This window comes from Cherax quadricarinatus, chromosome 6, assembly GCF_038502225.1.
Source record: "Cherax quadricarinatus isolate ZL_2023a chromosome 6, ASM3850222v1, whole genome shotgun sequence".
Lineage (NCBI taxonomy): Eukaryota > Metazoa > Arthropoda > Malacostraca > Decapoda > Parastacidae > Cherax > Cherax quadricarinatus.
The window spans coordinates 66768048-66794547 of NC_091297.1; the positions used below are offsets into that span (position 1 = coordinate 66768048).

Sequence of the window (26500 nt, forward strand, 5' to 3'; positions counted from 1 at the left end):
TGTACTCCATCCCCTGGGCACAGCATAGGGTACACTACCCGAGCGCATGCGGCGGCGTACATACCGACGCTTCACTGGTGAATATGATTCCTCACTATCACTACACGAATGATCGTCAAGTGCAATAAAATCATAATCCACGTCACTATCATCGTCATTACTGAAGTCGGAGACCTGGCCACGCAAAAATATTAATTTTCTGTTGCGTTGAGGTACAACCGACCGTGAGTCAAGAGTGCCCACGCCAGAGGTAGAAGGTTGAGGATCGTCAGGGTTTTCTGCACTATTATCAATATCCTGGTCATTCCTTTCAGTCACTAACTGATCAAAGCCATAGAATTCGTCTTCATTTCCACTTCCATCAGTGTCAGAACATTAGATAGGAAGACGAGAGTCCCAATTTTCTGTGGAGTGAGAGCTGACTTGCGACGAGGCATGGTGAACAAGGGTAACTGAGCCGACGTTCCCACAATGCTATGCGGGCGCCTAGATTTTTTGTTTATGGCGCACACCCACCACGCAGACCCGTTCTCTCACATGTAGGCCTATGAGCGCTTTCGTGCTAAATTTGATGGCACTAGAATTTTGGCGTAGATCTACGGTTTGGACACTCAACGTGAAGCCGTAGATCTACGGGATGGACCCTGAAAGGGTTAAGGTAAGTAGTAAGTGTACTCTGTGTGTATCTTACCTTTTATTGTGTTTTTAATGCCTATTTCTATTGCTAACTTAATATAAGTTAGTGTAAATTTGTTGTCTGGCATTTATTGCATATTTTATGTGTGCTCTGATAATAATACTTGTGGAGCTGTGTGGTAGCCGGGTGGAGGGACAACATTACGTTTTCTCTGTTCAGCCATCAGAGAAAACGTGTATGAATCTGCGTTTGGCCCAGCCACTCCCTCACTCCACTTTTGTTTACAATTTTCGGCATGAATTATTCATTACTTCTACCTTCGTTTATGATGGCATCTAAAGGTAGTTGTTAGAAATGATTAAATTCAGTGAACAAGGCATGTCGATGTTAATAATATGGCTCTGGGCCACAGTGTAGGTAGCCGGTAGGTGTAGCCCAGGCGGGCTACATCTACCGGCTACCTACACTGACTTCCTACAAATAAGTACTACTCACCTCTCTTCCTATATTAAGGCATGCGTGAGCATGTTTGATAGGAGTGAATGGAGACAAATGATTTTTAACACTTGACGTGCTGTTGGAGTGTGAGCAAAGTAACATTTATAAAGGGGTTCAGGGAAACCGGCAGGCCGGACTTGAGTCCTGGAGATGGGAAGTACAGTGCCTGCACTCTGAAGGAGGGGTGTTAATGTTGCAGTTTAAAAACTGTAGTGTAAAGCACCTTCTGGCAAAACAGTGATGGAGTGAATGATGGTGAAAGTTTTTCTTTTTCGGGCCACCCTGCCTTGGTGGGAATCGGCCAGTGTGATAATAATAAATAAAAAAATAACATATTTTAAGGTAAATAAAGAGTGCACTGTATGTGTATTTTACCTCTCCGGGATGTTCTAAATATCGTATATTAAGTATGAGACGGGGAGCCAGTGCTACCTACACCTGGGCTACCTGCACCTGACTTCCTACAAATAAGCACTACTCACCTCTCTCCCTACATTAAGATTACAAATACAGTGGACCCCCGCTTAACGATCACCTCCAAATGCGACCAATTATGTAAGTGTATTTATGTAAGTGCGTTTGTACGTGTATGTTTGGGGGTCTGAAATGGACTAATCTACTTCACAATATTCCTTATGGGAAAAAATTCGGTCAGTACTGGTACCTGAACATACTACTGGAATGAAAAAAGTTCGTTAACCGGGGGTCCACTGTACTTTAAGATAAGTAATGAATTTACTGTGAATGTATTTTACTTTGTATGTTTTTAATGCCTAGTTCTATTACTAACTTAATATAATTTAGTGTAAACTTGTTGTCTGGCATTTACATATATGCATTTATAACTGGAAAAAAATGGCGTTCTGCCTTCCGGCGATGTCTGCTTTCCGGTGACAGCCTGGAACCTAACCCGCCGTACAAGTGGGGCCCTACTGTATTGGTCTATAGTTATTCAAGTCAGCTTGCTCACCTTAGTGGATCGGAGTGACTCTCGCTATTTTGAGGATTGTTGGGAAGGTAGCTGATTCAATGGATTTGTTAAAGAGCGTTGCAATAATTGGTGACAATACTTGAGAAGCTTTTTTGTACATAAAAGCAGGCAAGCTGTTTGTCTCCTGCCTTGTTTTTAAGGGTGTTTATGATGAGTGTAACTTCTATGGGGTTGGTTGGAGCTAGGAATAGCATATTTGGGTAGGTACCTCTGTGGTAGTCTGATGGACAGGTGTTTGCGTTTGGTATTTTGTTCGCTAGATTTTTACCTATGGTGGAGAAGAAAACATTGAGTCTATTTGCTGTTTCAGTAGGTGTGAGTGGGGGTTCATCTGATTTTGTTAGATTGATTGTTTTGTTTTTGGAGAACTTTTTATTTCCAAGAATTTCAGATAGAGTTTTCCAGGTTTTTTTCATATCACCTTTGATGTTATGTAGTCTATTTTCATAATACAATTTTTTAGATCTTCTTATCAGGCTGGTAAGTGCTGACGAGTAACGTTTAGATTGTTCTCAAGTTATTAGACCCATTCTATACTGTTTTTCATATTTGTGCTTTGTGTTAATGGATTTGAGGATGCTTAGTGTTAGCCAGGGATTATTCAGTCTTTTTGCTGTGATCTGTTTAGTTTTTTTTGGGTAATGTTTGTTATAGAGGCTTTGGGCTTTTTTTAGAAAATTATTTATACATTCATTCATATCTGTATATGTTTCGAGCTCATTTTGCCAATCGATGTTATTCATAGCTGCTGTAAAGTTGTTAACTGCTGTCTCGTTATGTAGTCCGAAGGTTACTTTAGTGATGTCTTATGGCAGTTTGCCCAGGTTAGTTATGAGATAGGTTGGGTAGTGGTCTGTAGTGTTGTCTGTGATTATGCCTTATTTTTAACCCTTTCAGGGTTTCGGCCATACTAGTACGGCTTATGCACTAGGGTTTTTGACGTACTAGTACGCCTAAATCCTAGCACCCTCAAATCTAATGAGAGAAAGCTGGTAGGCCTACATATGAAAGAATGGGTCTATGTGGTCAGTGTGTGTGGTATAAAAAAAATCCTGCAGCACACAGTGCGTAATGAGAAAAAAAAAACTTTGACCGTGTTTTTGGATTAAAACAGCGACTTTGCACTGTATTTTCGTATGGTATTTATTGTTGTATTCTAGTTTTCCTGGCCTCATTTTATAGAATGGAAGACATATTACAGAAATTGAGATGATTTTGACTGATTTTACAATGAAAAGTACCTTGAAATTGAACCCAAAGTAGCAGAAATCTTTGATTTTTACCAAAGCTCAAAAGTAAACAAATCATGCTATGCATCCAAAACACATCAACTGGTGAATCTGATATTCTTTCACAAGTGCGCTGATATTATTTATACCATTTCTACACTAATGCAGTAGTCTGCATAACAGTAAATCATCTGTTTTTTGTGAGAATAAAAATTCTAAGTGGAAAGCAAAAGAATGTAAGAGGGGAGTGGGGACGTGACTAATAAACATAGGAAATATTATTTTAGTGCCAGGAATGTCTCTCTTGTTTATTCTGGACCCTATTTGGAAATTGGCATCTTTTGAAATTTGTGTGAAATTGGCAAAATTGCTAAATTCTGACCACTGTATTGGATAGTTGAAATCGGTAAATGGGTGGTTTCTTGAACTCATTTGATAGAAAAAATGGAGTTCTAGCGAAATAGTTATGATTTTTGTCGACTAGTACACTGGAATTGGCCGAAAATAGGGCTCAAATTGGGCAAAATTGCCGATGCATAAACATCGTTGAGACCGCTAAATTCGCGAGAGCATAATTCCGTAAGTTTTCCATCAAATTTCATACTTTTGGTGTCATTATGATCGGGAAAAGATTCTCTATCTTTTCATAAGAAAGAATAATTTTTCTTGCTTTTTGAAATTTGGGCGGCCCTGAGAACAAGTCTCTGAGAGGGCCTGTCGACCCTGAAAGGGTTAAAGGGGATATGGTGTTTGCCCAGATGTGGTCTATTAAGGAGATGCTTGTCTCGGTGATTCTTGTAGATTTAGATATTGTTGGTAGCAACAGGCAGTTACTCATTGTGTTTGTGAATTTGGTTACTTGTGGGTCCTGGTTGTGTAGTATATTTATGTTGAAATCTCCTGTTAGTAGTAGGTGGTCTTTATTCATGTGTGCATCAGTAATCATGTTTCCTAGTTTTTCCCTAAAGTGGTAAATGTTTGACTGTGGTACTCTGTATATGTTTATAATTGTGAGGGGTTTTTGCAGGTCTTTTGATTTAAATTTGGCTATGATATATTCTCCATGTTCATCCCTTGTGCAGGATTTGTCGATGCATTCGAGTTGATTTGAGTAATATATAGCTGTTCCTCCCCCTTGGTGGTCTGTTCTACAGTTGTGTATGGACATGTAGCCAGGAATGGTATAGACATCTGTAATATCAGGCTTAAGCTAGGTTTCTGTGAGTGTGATGATTGATATTTTGGAATGAAGGGAATTGAGTAATGCTGTGAGGTCATCATAATGTTTGCTCAAGGATCTGATATTGTAGTTAAAGATGGTTATGTTATTGTTTGCACTGAGTAATGTCTTTGCTTGGTCTGCTGTATAGTAATTACAGTTACTGTTTGATTCGTGTATTTCATTTAGTAAAAAGTTTACATCAGGATCTATGCCTGTAATCATAGGATGAGAGTAATTTTACAAACTAGATTTTCTGAGTAAAATAATATAGGAGTTATATTGAATCTACAACTAGACTTATGAATAAGACTGTAATTATTCTAAAACTTGTAAAAATTTAAAAGAAAAAGGGATTATTACAGTACAGATAATAGAGTTATACATTTAAGCATCTAATAGCATCTTAATTATTTTAACAAATGTGAGTTTATGAACTACGGTATTAACCCTTTGACTGTTTTCGACGTATAAATACGTCTTACGAGCCAATGTTTCTGACGTATATATACTCAATAATTCTAGCGGCTTCAAATCAAGTGGGAGAAAGCTGGTAGGCCCACATGTGAGAGAATGGGTCTGTGTGGTCAGTGTGCACCACATAAAAAAAATCCTGCAGCACACATTGCGTAATGAGAAAAAAAAAACTCTGATCGTTTTTTTGGAATAAAACGCCGATTTTGAGGTGTATTTTCGTATAGTATTTATCATTGTATTCGCGTTTTCATGGTCTTAGGTGATAAAATGGAAAACATATTATAGAAATAGAGATGATTTTCATTACTTTTACGATGAAAACGACCTTGAAACTGAGCTCAAAGTAGCAGAAATGTTCGATTTTTACCAATGTTCAAGAGTAAATAAATCACACCACACGTCCAATACACGTCAACTGGGGAGTCTAATATTCTTTCACTAGTGCACTGATATTATTTATACCATTTTTACAATAATGCAGTCGTCTGCATAACAGTAAATTTTGTATTTTTTTGTATGAATAAAAAATCAAAATAGAAAGCAATAATAATATAAGAAGGGCCTAGAGATGTGACTAATGAACAGAGCATATGTTATTTTAGTGCCACGAAGGTCTACCTTGTTTATTCTGGACCCTATTTTGAAATTGGCATCTTTTTTATTTTGCGTGAAATTGGCCAAATTGCCAATTTCTGACCACCATATTGGGTAATCCAAATTAGTAAATGGGAGGTTTCTTGTACTCAGCTGATAGATAAAATGGAGTTCTAAAGAAATAGCTATGAGTTTGGTCAACTGGAACAATGGAATTGGCTGAAAATAGGGCTCAAAGTCGGCGAAATCGCCGATACGCATATGTCGCAGAAACTGCTAACTTCGCGGGAGCATAATTCCACGAGTTTTCGACCAAATTTTGAACTTTTGGTGTCATTACCATCGGGAAAAGATTCTCTATCATTTCATAAGAAAAAATAATTTTTTTTTTCAAAAATTGAGCGACATAAAATGACAGTTTCAGAGAGGGGCCTGAAACAGTCAAAGGGTTAAAAACAAAATCAGTAGCACCTGAGGTAGTCAATAGCACCTGGAGTATTTTAATAAATGTGACTATATGGACAAGAGGGTAAAAAAAAAATATTAAATCTCCTGAAAGTTGCTCTTTAATTGTTGTTAGAACTAGGAGTATAGCAATTACTGAATAAAGGGCAGTACAATGTATTGGTATATAGAGAATTATTTCAGGAGAAATGTGAAAAGGGACTAAATTAAGTAGTGGTAAAAGCAACATTTAAATAGATTGACACTATGATATGAAATTAATCTGAGAGTAGAATTTGCCTTATAGCATAAAGTTTGAGCAATTGATATCACTAAAGAAATATTATATGAGGTAGTTGATACTAGTTAGTGGAAGATGGTACAAGGAATTGCACTGTAGTGTAGTAGGAGCATACACTAGTTTGTTATTTGTAGTTTAGGAGCAAAGGGAAAATTAGGTAATATTACAGTAGAATTATAACAGTGCTTAAGTAGGAATAAATGGTACTTCAGATATTATTAAAGAGTATCTTATTAACAAGTAATAAATTGTGAAAGGGAAATCTGGGAAGATAACACAAATTGAGTAACACAATGAACTGTGTGGGACACATGGGATAATGAGGTAGTAAATACTATCCAGGAGGTGATAGTACAGGGATTAGTTCAATAATGGCATAATAACATACACTAACGTAGTACAGTGATTTGGTCACTAATATCAGTCAGACTCTGTAATGTTTGCATCATGAAGGATGTTCACTAGTTCATTTTCATTTGTAATGTAGTACACACGGCCTACATTTGTTTTTCTTACTAGAATTTGTCCATCACATACAAAGCACTGGTGAATTTTATCATTATTCTCACGTTTCAGTTTTCTCACTCTGTACAGGAGGTTCAGTCATTTTCTTGTGAGACACTCATTTATGTATATATCTTTTTCTGTCTTGTGTGTGAAATCTGAGCATAACACTTTTTCTTCCTTGGTTCCCTAGTAACCGTGATTCTTTAATTTCCAACACTGGTACATTAACCTGTAGGTGGTCGCGTATGATTTGGAGAGTTGTAGCTTTGCAGTTGGTATGGTTTAATTCACTAGGAAAAAGTGGACTGTTAATTACTACTGCATCGGCTAGCTTATCTTGCTCTGCCTTGTCATCTTGGTAAGCAAAATAATTGTTCAGTTGGGTATCCATGTTTGTTTTCCAGTCCTAGACAGCATCTTCAATCTTCATGTTTAGGGAAGTTATTTGATCTGTGTGACTGGCTATGACTGATTGGAGGGTCTTGGCAAAATCAGTCATGCCAGTTGATGTTAGTTGTTGTTCAAGGCTGTTGATCTTATTCTCAAGGTGAAGTAACCTAGTTTCATGGTTTGTTATTGTTGCACAGCCTGGTTGATCTGGCACCTGGTGAAGACACTTGTTTGAAAACATCAAGAGTATGTACAATTATGTTTTGCAGTGGGGAAAATCATAAATTAAATACTGTACTCTAAAATATATATATTATCAGTAGCTTTTGTAACCCTAAACCTCGGCAAGCTTGCATGGAAAATTTTAAAAGAAAAAATATTCACCTATTATTTAAATTTAGGAAAGAAGTTTAATCACAATGTTTAAATGTAAAAAAAATAATAAAAAAGGCCTCTTATTATTACAGTATTTAAAACCAGATATTATATCATTTTTAATATTTGTAGGAAGTGAAAATTTAATTTACCTGTCTTCATTTTCATTTGATAAGGTTTGCACTGAAGAATTACATGTTTGGATTGTCATCGATCAGCAGCTGCACTGCTGCATATATCAACTCTCACTACAGGAGAGCTGTCAAGCTGAGGAATTATGCCTTTGTGCCTACTTTTATTCCAGTGGTCCTACTGCCTTCCATAGTGAGCACACTGTTACACCACCATGTAAGACAATACTGCACTTGTTAAATTTACATATTAACTTTTACCTATATATGATGTTTTAATGTATATTTTAATACACTTAATTCATAGTGTAAGGTTCCTGGGTCTTCAGCTAAATTTTATATATTTTGCTAAGAGTTTATGAGACAAATTAAATACATATATGATAAATGGTTTAAAATCATGAAGTTGAAGATTGAGACACTTATACAACATGTGGGTATCTTTATCAAAGAAACATTTTGCCACACAGTGGCTTCATTAGTCCAATACAAATCAGAAAGGTGTAAGGAGAGGAGGAGTTTGAGGTAATAAGTCCCTCAGCCTGGAGTCGATGTGTTCAGTCCATCAGTCTTATAGAAAGTACAGCATAGGGCTGTAGAAGTGGCTTATGTACTGTAGTCAGGCGAGGCGAAGCAGGAGGCGGGGTCATAGTGGTACCATCCACTAGTCTTCGTCTTCGTCTTCGTCCAAAGGTTGGACAAGTGTTGAAGAATTCTTTGTATCAAGATCCCATTGGCAGTTTGGAGAGATATATTGTGTATTTTTATACGTATATACTTCTAAACTGTTGTATTCTGGGCACCTCTGCAAAAACAGTGATTATGTGTGAGTGAGGTGAAAGTGTTGAATGATGATGAAAGTATTTTCTTTTTGGGGATTTTCTTTCTCTTTGGGTCACCCTGCCTCAGTGGGAGACGGCTGACTTGTTGAAAAAAACAAAAAGATCCCATGATGTTGCGGTGTCTGTCAGACACTTCGGTCGCATGTTTGTCCGAACTTGCAGCCTTGCCATGCCTTAACACTCTGTGTATGCCAGATCACTTATTGAATTTGTTGAACCAGCCTCTGCTGGCCTTAAATTCACTAATAGCAGCACTTGTTCCAGGCATTTTCTTTACGAGATCCGCATGCAACTGGCTTGCCTTTTCATAAATTATCGACTTCAAAACACTATCTCCCGCTAACTGTTTTTCGTTGATCCACACCAACAACAACAACTGAACATCTTCGATTGTTTGTGATCTGTGTTTTGTTAGCGCATTTACCTCTTTAGCAACATCAGCCCCCATGATTTCTTTTTTCTTGGCCAGGATGGAACTGATTGTTGATGCAGATTTCCCATACATCCTGGCCACCCATATACCACTTTCGTACTTAGCTACAACTTCTTTTTTGAATTCTATTGTGTTTCTCACTTTATCGGAACTGTCTTTAGCCCCATGGTGGCTTATTTAGCAGTCGCACTCAATAAACAAGCACAAAAAACAATGGATTGTTACGAAATATTTCGGCTAATGCTCGGGGTGATGCTCACTCAACGATAAACAAAGGCAGACTGAGTCACTCGGCACTTGAGTGGCCGAGTGACGCGGACGAGCAGGCGGATGCGTTCGGTACGGACCATTGTCAACTCTACAAAAACTGAGGTGATGTACAAAAACTGGGACAAAATTTTGACTGAAAAAGTCATCGAAAACCAAATCCTATGAAAACTGGGGCGTACGAGAACCGAGGTTCCACTGTAATGTATAGCAGTGTTCATTCCATAGTTTTTCAAAACTCTGTGCAGACTTTACTTCCTCCTTAATATGAGGAAAAGGTGTGAATTTGAAATCATTGTAAAAAAATATCAGCCATATTGCTACTAATTACAGTATTAGTATATGTTACTGTAACTTAAGAATCATGTAAAATGCAAAAATTATTAATAAATGTAATTTATGTTTGCAGTTTGTTCAGACCCCATTACTTATGCAAAAGTTGCAGTGTCCAGTTTGTTTAGAGCTGAAAGGAGGTGCAGTACAGTTGTTTTCTGGCTTTATATATCCCATGGTGTTGGCTCCCCTTTCAGCATTTCAGGTGAGTCACTCGAAAACATGGAGTTTTTAGAAGAAATAACATTTATTTTGTGCTGCCTTTTCAGTACAGTTACCATGATGGAAAGTGACTGTTACGCCCATAAAATGTTCATGATTAATATGTGTGTGTGTACAGATTGTGAGATACTCTACTTACAATCAGTGCCCACACTGTCTGCGAATGCTTCCCCGATCAATCTTAGTGTCAACATTGTACTGTATCACTCACACATCTGTTGTAATATACAGATAAGATCATTTCTCAAGAAAATTTGTAATATACAGATCAGATCATTTCTCAGGGGTCTGGACCCCTCAAAGGGTCCAGACCCCTAATCTGAGACTTGTCCACAGGATCCAAGAATTTAAAAAAAAAAAAAATTTTTTTTTTTAATAAAATGGTAGAGAATCTTTTCTGAAGGTAATAAAACAAAAAGTACAAAATTTGATAGAAAATTGACGAAATTACACTTACATGAATTTTTCTGTGTCAGCGTATTTATGCATCTGTGATTTTACCAACTTTGATTCCTGTCTTAGGCCAATTACATTGTTCCATTAGACCAAATTCTCAGCTATTTCACTAGTACAATGGGGTCCCACTTATACGGCAGGTTAGGTTCCAGGCTCCTGCCAGAAAGCAGACATCGCTGGAAAGCAAAACGCCATTTTTTTGCACTTATAATTGCATATGAATGCCAGATAACAAGTTTACACTAACATATATTAAGTTAGAAATAGAACTAGGCATTAAAGGCAATAAAAAGTAAAATACACACACACTACACTCATTACTTACCTTAAAATATTTGTAGTTTTAATGTAGAGTGAGAGGTGAGTTGTATTTATTTGTGGGAAGTCAGATGTGGTGTCAGCAGAGTTGCTGATCCCCTTATATGTGTTGTATAGCATATCGTAGTACCATCCATGTGTTTATATAGAAGATCCCTTTTAGGCCTGTGACTGTTTGTGTGACGTCACGGGATGCGCATGTGTACGTTCGTACCTCTGCCTCCCTCTCAGTCGGCGTGTAGACATAGGCAGGACAAGGCAGGCTGGGGGCTCCATCTCCCATTACCACAGTCTGACAATATATCGTTACCATCCAACAAGTGTGTCTACCTTCAACCCTCGATATCTCCATTTAAGAACCCCTACGACAAATGGTGACAGCAGAGGGCCTGTAATTCTGACGATTACAGTGATTTCTGGAGATAAATTTCTACTGTGACGGTCGCCATCTCCTGACACTAGGCCGACCTAGCCAAGCCAGCTACCTCAAGTCAGCTACTCTCTCAAGCTTCTACCAGCCACTACAATAATCACTGGTCAGTCTCTTTGTATTTGTGTTTATCTGCTTATTTGCATCACTCCCGAGGGGTTGACCCGAGTTTGCAAAATAAGCCAGCTACCAGTCTCTGGTGAGGGAGTCCAGTCCAGCCTAGCCTACTCCATCCAGCTTTTGCCTGCCAAGCCAGCTTTCCACCCCTGGTGTGCTCATCATGAGAAGTTATCAAGCTATTCTGTGTGAAGGGTTAAGATAAGCCAGCTAGCAACTAACCCAGGTGTCTTATCTCAGTACTCAAGCAAGCCACGTGAGTACAGTCTTCATCGCTTGTGATTCAAGCTCCAAGCCATTCTGAGTGCTTTTTTTTCATCCCTGTGTTGTTGTGGTATTTCGTGGGTGTATTTTAAGCCAGCCAGCTTAGAATATCTTCGCGCCAGTGTGGTTGTCTTCAGTGAGGCTTACGCCATTCATCCCATAGGCCCACTGACCACGTGTGTCTCACCACGCGGTCCGGCCTTAGTCCTTTTAAGCCCACCCACCCAACCACTCGACACCGCTGCCTCAGATGCCTCACCCAGCCATTAACCCACTCACCCAACCTCTACCAGTGTTTTGGTACACTACTAGGGGTTATAGCATCATATTTTAAGGACCACATAGGGGGTCAAGAGATAGAGTGTGTTTGGCACCACCGTCGAAAGCCTCCTGTGTGAGTCTATTGTCGATTTAAGTGCAAATTCTTCGAGTGTGGAGAGAAGTCAGTGATCGTAGTCAGCCACCAGTCTCCTCTATCCTCCAACACCATCCTCCAACCTCCCACCTCATTCTTCACCACGTCGCTACAGTGATAATATTTTTCATATAGACATTTGCAAGTGTTGAGACATTTCTTTTGTGTTCCAGTGATTTTTCTCTCAGTGACATTCAGTGACTCTTGATTAGACTCAGTGTTTATTATATACTGATTGCAATATTTTTTTTTTATCTTCTTAATTCAGTGTTAATTTTATTGCATTATCTTATGTCTGTTGTGTTGTGTTTCTTTTTATACACTTGAAGTAAGTACCTAGTGTTTTTCCTTTGTTGTGTGTGCAACATGTGAGCAGTATAGAACTTGTGTTTACACTTCACAATCACCTAGTGTTCTCAGTATTCCAGTGAAGAATTTCAGTAATTTTTCACCTTATATTCTGCATCACAACCCAGTGTTGTCTGTTATATTTTCCTCCCAGTATTTGTGTATTCTTGTTTTGTTCTGTGTGTTGAACATTCTTGTGTTCATATTCTTTTCATTTAGCCAGTGTCTAATTTGTCTTATTTCCACAGACAATAGTGCCATTATTTTGTGCAAGCAAGAAATCATTATTATCAAAATTTTTCACACATCAAGTTTCATTGCAAGAAAATTCTAGTATTGTGTTTATGTTAATGTGTTGTGTTCTGCATCACTGTAAGTGTTCAAACTTTTTTTTGTTCTGTGTTTTAGCACCTATTATTTTTCATGTTTCATTGAACAAATTCACTCTTAGTGCAATTTTTAAGTTCTTCTTTTAAAGTAAATTGTTCTTTTGCTTGTTAAGTGTTGCTTGAGTGCAGTTAAGAGTTAAAGTGTTCCCTCAGTTCATTCCTTGATAATAATATTTTCTTTTCTTGTAAACAGTGTTTTCTTGTGTGTGTAATTTTTTTTTATTATTGCACATTGACTCATTTTGCAATAATTCTTGTGCAAACATTGTGTTACCATTTAAAGTTTTTCTTGCAGAAATTTTGTGCAGTGTTGTGCAAGACTTTTTGATTAGCAATTGTTATTTGCAATATTGCTACAGTTTATTTCAGTGCAGTTTCATATGTTCTGTTCTGTGCATAATATTTTATTCTTTCTGTGCCATTGTATTTTATTTTAGTGAATTGTGTCCCAGTTTGTTTTATTTTGCACAAGCTTTATTGAATCTGTTTTATCATTCTATTGTGTATTTCCCTATTGCATTGAGAGTAAAGACAACTCACTGTGCCATTCATTCAATTTAAAGTAAAATTTCAGCAAATTAGATTTGAGTAAGGTACAAGTTCTCTTGATTTCCAAAGTGTTGTTTGTTCAGTTGAGTATTATCTTTGTGACTGTGAGTTTCTTTGCTTACTGTGTGACCTGTCAATTTTTTTTAATTACTTATGCAGAATAGTTAAGCATTTTCTTCCCATTTAAGCTTATTGTATCATTCTCTCTATTTTTCTTGCCTTTATGTCCTTCAGTAAGTTCCCTGAGAAGATGTCCCAGTTACTTTTGAATGTTCACTTAGTGTATCATGCCAGTCAAAGTCAATATGAATCAGTCCACAGTACCAATATTCCCTTACTGACTGAAAGACAATACCTAGCCCTTGAGCAATGTGTTTGCTCTCACAGCTTGTATCTGAGATTTGTTAAAGTGCTGCGAAATGGGAAGTTCAGATTAAGTTCCTATAGATTCGTTCATTACTTATTAACGTAGCCGAGCGGTCAGGCACTAGTAATACTGTCACTCCTGTCTGGACTCCAGCCACAATGTTGTGCACGCAGGATAGTGCTGAGACTATCCTTGCGATGGCGACTTGTTCAAGTACTCATTCCTTCCCAGGGGATGCTTTGAGAAGAACTTTACTTGCAACGAGTTATGCCATCTCTTGTTGATGCCACAAGCCGTTGCAGAAAGACGTTTCTGTGGCTAGTGTACTCATTTGAGTGTTGTTGTTGTTCCTTGTGTTCCAGATGGTGATCCCATCCTAGTTGACAGTAATTCGTTCAACGTAAGAAGTTATTTCTCGAGTAACTTTCACATGTTGTTAACGTTTGTAAGTGAAGTTTCTTTATAGCTGATACCTCGTGTCACTGTGTGCGACTCAGATTGAATATCAGCATTGTTGACCGTGTTCATTTATTTTCTCCTGTGCTTGCAGTTTGAGATAGTAGATTCATTCTCCCTTGCTCATATTGCATGTTATAGCATTAATTTTTTTCAACCGGGGAGAGTCATCCACTCCACCGAGTTTGTTCATTCCTCCAGTAAGAAAGAACAGATCCCATGTGTTCTGGTGATTCAATTCCTGCTCCAGGAAGATCTTATTCTGACTGTGAAGCCACCAGCACCCATTAGTGACTTTGTAATGAGCCAAGAATTACTGTATCGAACAGCCGAATTGGGTACTCCAAGCAGAAGGGTGTACCAGTTAGTAATTCCGCAGTCACTAGTGAACGTAGCTCTACAGCTAGTTCATGATGCACCAGGTGTTGCACACCCTGGTATGGATCGTTCTGTGAAACAAGCCAGAATGAAATACTTTTGGCCACGTATGGCAACTGACATTTCAGAGTAAGAAATGTAGTGTTTGTATGCAACATAAAGGAAATGTCAATGGGCCTAATCCAATCCAAGTGTACCCAACCACTAGCGAACCGTGGGAAAGATGTTCCCTCCAAGGCAACAAACATCTGTGTGTTATGGTAGACCATTTCACCAGATATTGTGAGTTAGTTCCTATTGCAGATAAGACTGCCGAGACAGTGGCTAAAGCGTTTAAAGAACGCATTATCTGCAGGCATATCACCCCAAAGTCCTTAGTAACAGATAATGGAGGTGAATTCTGTAATGAGATTCTTGAAAATTTGTGTACTTTGTACAAGATCTCTAAATCCACCATTGTTCCTCATCATCCTGCCAGCAATGGGTTAGCCGAACGAACCAATAAGAAAGTACTTGATGTCCTGAGAGCCACTATCAACCCCAATAGTGAAACTTGGGATGAAGTTATACCAGATGTCCAATGTGCCATAAATTCTGCTTACAATGCTTCCATAGGTGATACTCCACATTATGCGTTGTATGGTGTAGACAAGCGTTTACCCTATGAGTTGTTATATTCCACTCCGAAACCTAATTACAACCCTGATGATTTCGTAGCAACTCGTACAAGCATGGCTCAAAGTGTTTTTAGAAGAATCCGTGAAACACTTCATAAATCAACAGCAGAATTTACTAGAGTAACTAATAGCTGTGCTAAGCCATCAAAAGTAAAAGTAGGTTCAAGAGTAATGCTGATAAATTTCAACAAAACATCCAAAATGCCTAAGCTCGATCAAAAGTTTGTTGGCCCTTATCGAGTTGTAGAACATATCTCTGGCAATAAGTATAAGGTTAGAGAAATTAGTACTGGTAAGTACAAAGAATCGCATTTAGATCATATGAAATTAGTATGCGATATTGATGATATTGCTACCCAGACTAATGTGACAGATGCTGAAAATCCTCTTGACTCTGTACCCTCTACCTCAAATACTCAGTCAGATAATCAACCTGAATGTCGTTACTCCCTGCGTTACCGACAAGTGATGAGAAACCCACAAGTATCTTTTGTAGATACTCGTTCAGATCTCCCTCAGTCAAGGCATGTGTTAGCCATTGCAGAGGAATTTGATCCTCCCAGAGATGATAACCATTCTGCATATGTAAACCTCACCCTCGCAGAATTGGGTTTAAATGTACATAGTCTGTATAACTAGATGTCCGAGATGAAGTAAATTGTCAACTGTTTGTTATTAACTGATTAGTTTTTCAGAATTTTTTTTTTTTTTCCGTATTCACGTTCCCTCCGTATTCTGAGAATTTGACAGTAATGATCTGAGTGCGCATCAGATGCCTTTGCTGTTAATTTCACCTTGTATATATATATTTATTCTTCCTCAGAATCCGTAGAGTGCATGAATACAGATCGATCGATCAATTCCATCCCATATTGTACAATGATTTGTTCTTAAAGTTTGTAATGCATTATGTTAAAAATCATTACGTTAACACCCATTACGTAAAACTCATTTTGTAATATCCATTATGATACCATCCATTAGTTCTAAGTTATATATAAATTTGTTATTGTATAGAATCAACCCAGAACCACCTGCCTGTTCAGCCTATAGGATAGTAGTGTATGTCGAGACGACATACGTAACATGACCGAGCTGTCAGCATAGTTGCTGATCCCCTTATATGTGTTGTATAGCATATCGTAGTACCATCCATGTGTTTATATAGAAGATCCCTTTTAGGCCTGTGACTGTTTGTGTGACGTCACGGGATGCACATGTGTACGTTCGTACCTCTTCCTCCCTCTCAGTCGGCGTGTAGACATAGGCAGGACAAGGCAGGCTGGGGGCTTCATCTCCCATTACCACAGTCTGACAATATATCGTTACCATCCAACAAGTGTGTCTACCTTCAGCCCTCGATATCTCCTTTTAAGAACCCCTACGACAGTGGGAGGTATGGTAACCAGCCAGGCCGGCCTTCCCACACGTAATATACCACGACATTTAAAGCGCTGCAGACTGATAAAATGTATATACACTACACTCATTACTTACCTTAAAATATTTGTAGTCTTAATATAAGGTGACAGTTGAGTAAAAGAGGTAAAACAAATAAGAGAGAGAGAGAGAGAGAGAGAGAGATAGAGAGTGTGTATGTGTGTGTGTGTGTGTGTGTGTGTGTGTGTGTGTGTGTGTGTGTGTGTGTGTGTGTTTGTGTTTGTGTAAGTGTGTGTGTAAGTGTGTGTGTAAGTGTGTGTGTAAGTGTAAGTGTGTGTGCATGTGTGTGTGCATGTGAACGAGTAAATGTGAGAGGAGAGAGACGCAGAGTTATGTAAACAAGTAGACGAACATGTCTGGTTTTGGTTCATACACGTAACATCTCATATTTATGTTAATTTATTCTACTGTGGAGTGTATTTATCATGTTTATATGTTACTTAGTATGTTTATTAAATAATTTTGAAAAAATATCATTGATGGGTTCATGAAAATGTTTTTATTGACATAATATACAGCATTTAGTGCGCCTCAGTGATTATTATCGTGTATTATTGTTATCATTGTTAATATGGTATCCTCAAGACTAATAAGACACTCTTCGTTATTTTAACATGTACCTGCATGCCAGCACAGTGTGTAAGTTTATTTAGGTACAGGTACACATAAGTACTATAATTATCAGAGTACACTGCATATATAAAACATGAAATAACATGGAAAGTTTCCAGACATAATGGAGAGATGCGGTGCTCATGGAGCTCACGGAAAATGTAAACAAACCTGGTGGGGTGCAGTGACCGTATTAGAAAGTCAGGTGGGGGAGCCGTATAGCGAGTTTTGGTCATGCTAATTTGAAATGTCCGTATTAGCAGAAAGCCGTAATGCTAAACACTGTAGAGTGGGACCCTACTGTATGCCTTCTATTTTAGCAACTGAGTATAAGAAACTGCCCATTCAGCTATTTCACCTACCAATAAAGTGATCAGAAATTCGTAAATTGTCCAATTTTACACAAATATCAAAATACTCCGATTTCAAAATAGGGTCCAGAATAGACAATGCAGGCATTCCTGGCACCAAAATAAAATTTTCTCTATTCATTAGTTACATTTCCAAGCTTTACACATGAATTAGATTTTTATTTTTTATTCACAAAGAATTTTTGTTCACACAAAAAACAGAAGCTTTACTGTTATGTAATATTGTAATAATTGAATAAATAATACCAGTGCCTTTGTGAACACAGAGCCACCACTTGTTGTGTATTGACATGATTTGTTTACTTTTAAACATTGGCAAGAATTGAACATTTTCCGTAATTTGACCTCAATTTCAAGATATTTTCAGTCCTAAAACCAGTCAAAATCATCTCTATTTCTGTAACATATCTTCCATTCTATCAAATGAGACCAAGAAACTGTGAATAAAACCATAAAAATAATACAAAACTTCACCGCAAAATAACTGTTTTAAACCAAAAACACGGTCATAGTTTTTTCTCATTATTCAATTCGTGCTACTTGATTTTTTTTATATGGTGCACACTTACCAAATAGACCCATTCTCTCACATCTAAGTCCAAGTTTTCCTCTCACAGCTTAACTGAGTGCACTGAACTCATGCTGTAGAACCACGGCACGGATCCAGACCCGTAGAACAATGGTATGGACCCTCAAATGGTTAAAGAAATTCTAGAGACCTTCCCAATACTTGGATCAAGTTTAGCACTTCCCCATAATTGTAAAATACAGTGGACCCCCACCTTATGATATTAATCCGTTCCTGAGAGCTCATCGTAAGCCGAAATTATCGTTAGCCGAATTAATTTTCCCCATAAGAAATAATGGAAATCACATTAATCCGTTCCTGACACCCCAAAGTATGAATTTTTTTTTTTCCACATGAAATATTAATTTTAATGCACACAAACTGAAGACATGCACAATTACTACTCTACTAAGAATAGAATACATGACACTTACCTTTATTGAAGATCTGGTGATGATTAATGGGATGGGAGGAGAGGAGAGTGTGGAAGTTATTGTTTAGAAGGGAATCCCCTTCCATTCGGACCTGAGGTAGCAAGTCGTTTTCCGGGGTTACTTCCCTTCTTCTTTTAATGCCACTAGGACCAGCTCGAGAGTCACTGGACCTCTGCCGCACAACAAATCTGTCCATAGAGCTCTGTACCTCCTGTTCCTTTAAGACTTTCCTAAAATGGGCTATAACATTGTCATTGTACAGATTGCCAACACGGCTTGCAGTAGCTGTGTCAGGGTGATTTTCATCTGTAAAGGTTTGCAGTTCAACCCACTTTGCACACATTTCCTTAATCTTTGAAGTAGGCAACTTCCTCAATTTCTCTCTCCCCTCCTCTGAAGCAGTTTCCTCAAGTCTGGCCTCTTGCTGTTGAAGATGATCTTGCAGCTCATCAGTGGTTAGTTCTTCATTGTCTTCCTCCACCAACTCTTCCACATCCTCCCCACTAACCTCCAACCCCAAGGACTTCGCCAATGCCACATTGGATTCCACAACTGGCATACGCTTCTCAGGGTTAGCCCCAAACCCTTCAAAATCCCTTTCTTCTACACATTGTGGCCACAGTTTCTTCCAAGCAGAGCTTAAGGACTTCTTAGCCACTCCCTCTCAAGCCTTACCTATAAAGTTTACACAACTGAGGATACTAAAGTGATCTTTCCAAAACTCTCTTAGAGTCAATCGAGTGTCTGAGGTCACTTCAAAGCACTTTTGAAACATAACTTTTGTGTATAGTTTTTTGAAGTTTGAAATGACCTGCTGGTCCATGGGCTGCAGGAGAGGAGTGGTATTAGGAGGCAAAAACTCGACCTTAATGAAGCTCATGTCCCCAGAAAGTCGCTCTGCCAAGTCTGAAGGATGACCAGGAGCATTGTCTAATACCAATTTCTTTTCCATTAGGTAATTTTTCACAGTGGGGACAAATGCATGGTGTAACCAGTCATAGAAAACGTCCCTAGTGACCCATGCCTTACTGTTTGCCCTTCACAGCACACACAAATTAGCCTTGAGGACATTGTTTTGCCTGAACACTGGGAGTTTCAGAGTGATACACCAATAAAGGCTTCACTTTACAATCACCTCTAGCATTAGCACACATCAAAAGAGTAAGCCTGTCTTTCATAGGCTTATGTCCTGGGAGTGCCTTTTCCTCCTGAGTAATGTAGGTCCTGCTTGGCATTTCTTCCAAAACAGGCCTGTTTCGTCGCAATTAAACACTTGTTCAGGTTTCAATTCTTTACTGTCTATGTACTCCTTGAATTCCTTCACGTATTTTTCAGCCACTTTTTGGTCCGAACTGGTAGCCTCACCATGCCTTATCACACTATGTATGCCACTACGATTCTTAAATCTCTCAAACCAAGCTTTGCTGGCCTTAAATTCACTCGCATCACCACTAGTTGCAGGTATTTTTCTAATTAAATCGTCATGCAACTTCCTAGCCATTTCACATATGATCGCTTGAGAGATGCTGTCTCCTGCTATCTGTTTTTCATTTATCCACACCAATAATAGTCTCTCAACATCTTCCATCACTTGCGATCTATGTTTCGAAAACAAACTTGCACCTTTTGCAAGAACAGCTTCTTTGATTGCCGTTTTGTTGGCCAAGATAGTAGCGATAACAAAAAAAGGCACAATACCGTGGCTGGAACGATAAACAAATAACCCGCACATAGAAGAGAGGAGCCTACGATGACGTTTCGGTCCGACTTGGACCATTTACAAAGTCACACTAACCAGAAGTGGAGCAAGACGGCTATATATAGGCAGGAAGGGGTAGTGGTGGTAGTAGTAGTAGTAGTAGTAGTATTGGTAGTAGTAGTAGTAGTATTGGTAGTAGTAGTAGTATTGGTAGTAGTAGTAGTAGTAGTGGTAGTAGTAGTATTGGTAGTAGTAGTAGTAGTGGTAGTAGTAGTGGTAGTAGTGGTAGTAGTGGTGGTAGTGGTAGTAGTAGTAGTGGTAGTAGCAGTGGTAGTAGTAGTAGTAGTGGTAGTAGTAGTGGTAGTGGTGGTAGTGGTAGTAGTGGTTGTAGTAGTAGTGGTAGTAGTAGTAGTGGTAGTAGTAGTGGTAGTGGTAGTAGTAGTAGTGGTAGTAGTAGTAATAGTGGTAGTAGTAGTGGTAGTAGTAGTAGTGGTAGTAGTAGTAGTGGTAGTAGTAGTGGTGGTAGTAGTAGTAGTGGTAGTAATGGTTGTAGTAGTAGTGGTAGTAGTAGTAGTGGTAGTAGTAGTGGTGGTAGTAGTAGTGGTAGTAGTAGTAGTGGTAGTAGTAGTAATAGTGGTAGTAGTAGTGGTAGTAGTGGTAGTAGTAGTGGTAGTAGTAGTGGTAGTAGTAGTAGTAGTGGTAGTAGTAGTAGTAGTGGTAGTAGTAGTGGTGGTAGTAGTGGTGGTAGTAGTAGTGGTAGTAGTAGTGGTAGTAGTAGTTGTAGTAGTAGTAGTGATAGTAGTAGTAATGGTAGTAGTAGTGGTAGTTGTAGTGGTAGTGGTGGTAGTAGTGGTAGTAGTGGTAGTGGTAGTAGTGGTAGTGGTAGTAGTGGTAGTAGTGGTAGTAGTGGTAGTGGTAGTGGTAGTAGTAGTGGTAGTAGTAGTGGTAGTAGTGGTAGTGGCAGTAGTGGTAGTAGTGGTAGTGGTAGTAGTGGTAGTGGTAGTAGTGGTAGTGGTAGTAGTGGCAGTAGTGGTAGTAGTGGTAGTGGTAGTAGTGGTGGTAGTGGTAGTAGTGGTAGTGGTAGTAGTAGTGGTAGTAGTAGTAGTGGTAGTAGTGGTAGTAGTAGTAGTAGTAGTGGTAGTAGTAGTGGTAGTGGTAGTAGTAGTAGTAGTAGTGGTAGTAGTAGTAGTGGTAGTAGTAGTAGTAGTAGTGGTAGTAGTAGTAGTAGTAGTAGTGGTAGTAGTAGTAGTAGTAGTAGTAGTGGTAGTAGTAGTAGTAGTGGTAGTAGTATTAGTGGTAGTAGTAGTAGTTGTAGTAGTAGTAGTAGTAGTAGTGGTGGTTTTAGTAGTGGTAGTAGTAGTGGTAGTAATAGTAGTGGTAGTAGTATTAGTAGTAGTGGTGGTGGTGGGGAATTAAGGAGGAGAAGCCAGTCAAATACAAAGAAAGGGGAGCACTGCAAGGGAGCTAGGTGCCCACAGAGGGAGAGCAAGTGCACAGAGGTGGGGGGAAGGGGAAGTGATGAAATAAATAATGAAGGAACAGAAACACACGACAGAAGAAAGAAAGACAAAAAGGAAAGAGGAAAGGGGAAGAGGGAGAAGAAGAAAAAATGAGGAATCAGGTTAAGTCATGGGTGTTCTGAAGTTTGGAGCATTTTACAATGTAGTGGGAGAGGAAGGCATCTACAGAGACGAAGCCAGGACTAAGATTCATACAAGGAAAGTTGTGTATTAGAGAGGATTCAACCAGACGACGACTGTTAGAGTTGGAAGTAGGGGAGACAGTTTTAGCCGAAGACCAGTCAATAGGATGGCTGTGATTTCTGACGTGACAGAACAGAGCATTGTTAGTGTCGGCAAGCCTAACACTATTTTTGTGCTCCCTAAGTCTGTCAGAAAGAGATCGGCCAGTTTCTCCAAAGTATTGAAGAGGACAGGAGGAGCAAGAAATAGAGTAGACACCAGGAACATCTGTAGAGGGAGGAGAGGTATGAACGAGATTAGTGCGAAGAGTGTTAGTCTGGCGGAAAGTAAGCTTGATGTCTAAGGGACGGAGAGAATTGTTGAGATTAGAAAGGCCGGAAATGTAGGGAAGGCAGAGTACAGAATAGTTCCCAGGAGTAGAGAATTTGGGAGAGAAGAAATTACATTTAGCACGTGAGAAGGCAGAGTCTATGAAATGATAAGGGTAGCCAAGACGGGAAAACGAATTATGAAGAGTGGAAATTTCTGCTGGAAGGAACTGAGGATCACAGATGTGGAGGGCATGGAGAAAGAGGGAGATAAGAACACTTTTCTTGGCAGGGGAAGCATGATAGGAAAAGTAGTGAATGTACATGCCACTGTGCATAGGTTTTCGGTAAACGGGAAAGGAAAAACCTGTATCTGATTGGTGGACATGGACAGCAAGGAAAGGAAGCAAGGAATTAGATTCCCATTCAGCTTTAAACTTAATGGAAGGGGCAAGATTATCAAGGGCTTCAAGAAAAGGTTGGAAGAGACTGGAGTCATGAGGCCACAGAGCAAAGATGTCATCCACATAGCAGAGCCAGAGTGAAGGTTGCACATCAATGGTAGGAAGAAGAACAGTCTCGAAGTATTCCATGTAAAGATTAGTGTGACTTTGTAAATGGTCCAAGCTGGACCGAAACGTCGTCGTAAGCTCCTCTCTTCTATGTGCGGGTTATTTGTGTATAGTAGCGATGATTGATTGGGGTTTGGTATACAACCTGGCCAGCTCCGAGACACGCACTCCACTTTCGTACTTAGCAATTATCTCTTTCTTCATTTCCATAGTAATTTTCACCCTTTTTACCACAGGGTTGGCACTAGAAGCTTTCTTGGGGCCCATGGTGACTTATTTTGCAGTTACAAACACTAAAAACACTTGATAATATGAAATGTACCAAATGTATGCTTAGGTGCGACCGCACTGGCTGGCTTGTAAACACTGGCACCCACGGGGCAGCTGAGGCCACACATGGGATGCGTCCCGGACGAATCACGTAAGGTGAGTTTTTTATCGTGAGGTGAGGCAAAATTTTTGCGTTCAAATGCTTCATATGACAGATTTAACGTAATGCGATGGGTTCGTAAGGCGGGGGTCCATTGTATATTAATTTCCCAGGACAAATCACTATCTGTGTAGGAAATACTGTCGTCGCTGATGGGTTATTTATGCAGAAATGCTTCCGTGTTTTCCCAATTCAGCATAAAAACAATTACTGATGTTAGAAATTAATATTACTCACAGTTTTTTAACAATGAGCTTGTGATATTGAGCATTACTTTGAACTTGGTATCTATTGTAGAGACATTTTGCCAATTTGTGATTTTGTCAATCCATCATGGAGAATAATTACTGGAGAGTGTGAAAGATATGAAGAAGCTTGCAGTGAAAAATGACTGATTGTTACAGAAGCCAGACTTAGGTGTTGTTACAAGTACTTCTGGCTGTTTGGCATATACACAGATGATGTGCTGTCTGAATGCAAAGTTTGTGGTTGGCCTTATGGTCACATTCTTGAACACTTTGTGCTTGATTTTCCACTTATTGAGAAATGTAGAGATTAGACTGTAATAGCCTGTGATATGTCAAGGTATCTTATTATTGAAAATAAGATAATAGATTTATTAAGCAAATGCATATCCTAAATTTGCTTGTCATGGATAAGACAAACTGTAGATGTAAATCCAAATGTACTCCACTTAACCTTTTTGGGACCTAATTTGTAGGCCTTTTGTGTATCCATTTGCTCTTGTGCTGCTGTCCAGTGGATAGTTGTGGAGTACACAGTAAACTAGCCACTTTGGCAGCAAGATCAAATTAGTCTGATGATGTAGTAATTTGAGTTGATCAGCCCTCAACCTTGATGAGGAATTGATCACCTCAAACTATTATTTCATGTCTTCCGCCATCTCCATTAATTATTCTCTGTATTGGAGTGCTAAAGTCACTGGTTGGCAAAACATCTTTACAGTAAGGATACCCAGATGTTGCACATGTGCCTTATTCACCTACTTGTTGCTTTTATATTCCACTAACACATAAAACTTTGAGCCACCAAGCAACCACTCAAACCATTACCTGACTGGAAAAAAGCCAAGAATTTAGAGATAATGCTTACGAAAATATGCAATAAAATTCTATATATTTCTTTATTAGCCAAAATTCTTTTAATTTTTTTTATTAAATTATCACATTTATTGTTATTGCTTACACTCTCTTAGCCCGTTTTGTTTCTTTTGTAATCTAAGTAACTTACTGTATCTTCATCTCTATTCAGTCACTCAGCAAAACTGAAGATCTTTGAAACAGTTTGAAATACTAAGTAATTCTTTTGCAACTGAACATCTGTCATTAGCTGCCTTCCTTATTGTACTTACTGTGATTGCAAGTAACTGCATAAGAAGTCCTTATTATAGTAATTATGTGGCTGAATCCATTACAGTCTCTCATTTAACAACATACTCATTTAACCCTTTGACTGTCGCGACCCCAAATTATAAAGTGTCTCTCTGCATCACAAAATTTAAAAAAAAAAAAAAAAAATTCTTATGAAATGATAGAGAATCTTTTCCTGATGTTAATGACACCAAAAGTACGAAATTTGATGGAAAACTTATGGAATTACGCTCTTGCGAAGTTAGCAATCTCGGTGATGTTTACGCATCGGCGATTTTGCCCACTTTGAACTCTATTTTCGGCCACTGTCATTGTTCCAGTTGACCAAACTCATAGCTATTTCTTTAGAACTCCGTTTGTTCTAAGACTGAGTACAAGAAACTGCCTATTTAACAATTTCAACTACCCAATAAAATGGTCAGAAATTGGCAATTTGACCAGTTTCACGCAAAATGAAAAAGATACCAGTTTCAAAATAGGGTCCAGAATGAACATTGCAGACAGTCCTGGCACAAAAATAACATTTTCTGTGTTCGTCAGTCATGTATCCAGGCCCCTTTTATATTACTCTTGCTTTCTATTTTGAATTTTTATTCACACAAAAAATAGAAGAGTTACTGTTATGCAGTCTACTGCATTATTGTAATAATTGTATAAATAATGTCAACCCATTCATGACTGCATATTAGAATGGCCAATTGGACACTTATTGGACAATGACATTTGTTTTCTCTGGAACATTGGCAAAAATCGAACATTTCTGCTACTTTGAGCTCAGTTTTAAGGTCTTTTTCATCATGAAATCAATCAAAATCATCTCTATTTCTGTAATATGTCTTCCATTCTATCAAATGAGACCAAGAAAACGAGAATACAACCATAAATACTATACGAAAATAGACCACAAAGTCGGCATTTTAATTAAAAAAAAAACGGTCAGAGTTTTTTTTTCTCATTATGCAGAATTTTTTTTTATACTGTGCACACTGACCACACAGACTCATTGTCTCACATGTGGGCCTACCAGCTTTCTCCTGCTTGATTTGAAGCCGCTAGAATTTTGGTGTATAAATACGTCAAAACACTGGCTCGTAAGACGTATATATACAACTGAAACAGTCAAAGGATTAATGACCACTCAGACTTATGACCAGCTCTCTGACCAGTATGCATACCTAAGTAATGTTTATTAGAGCTGATTTCCTCTTTTCTGTTTATTACAATGAATAGTACACTGCTGTATAAACATTTAAAATATACTAAGAATGTTACAAACGGTGCAAAGTTGACATTAAAACAATGTCTAAAGATGGTTGACACAAACCCACTTCCAGTATAGTATGCTCCTCACTTAATGACCAATTCATTTACAAACCTACTCTTAGGAACGGAACTCTGCCGTTAAGTGAGGAGAGACTGTATTCCTGTAAATAGCATTACTACTGTAACTTGCTTAACTAAAACATTGGGACCCAGTCCTTGGTGTCCATTATGTAAATGCAGTTGTTGACCACAGGATGGGGGGAGGGTGCATAATAAGATTATAAAATCAGTTGAATCCATCCCTCACATGGTAATCTTCCTCAATTAAATTATGCAATTTTTCCTTCATTTTCTTTCTGTGCCATTAATATTAATAATTTTTATTTGTTATAAACTTTGACCAGTCATTTTAATAACAGGAACACTAACAAATCTGGTACCAATTCTTAAGGTACCTCACTGATGATCCTGCACCTACAATATTTTCCTTCTTATCACTGTTCTCATTTGTGTAAAACTTTTTTCAATTAGTCCAGTAGCTCTCTCTCTCTCTCTCTCTCTCTCTCTCTCTCTCTCTCTCTCTCTCTCTCTCTCTCTCTCTCTCTCTCTGTGTCTGTGTGTCTGTGTCTCTGTCTATCTGTCTGTTTGTCTGTCT

The 26500-nt window shown here is 38.5% G+C and overlaps 1 protein-coding gene across 1 annotated transcript in view; it reads left to right on the forward strand.

Moving 5' to 3' along the window:
- Positions 1 to 7826: 7826 nt before the first annotated feature.
- LOC128693059 (transmembrane protein 126A) overlaps positions 7827 to 26500 on the forward strand; it is a 46799-nt gene continuing 28125 nt past the window's right edge. The window contains exons 1-2 of the mRNA XM_070081833.1: positions 7827 to 8010; positions 9745 to 9873. Coding sequence (XP_069937934.1) covers positions 7858 to 8010; positions 9745 to 9873 — 282 coding nt within the window. The 5' untranslated portion in view covers positions 7827 to 7857. The remainder of the gene's footprint in view (positions 8011 to 9744; positions 9874 to 26500) is intronic.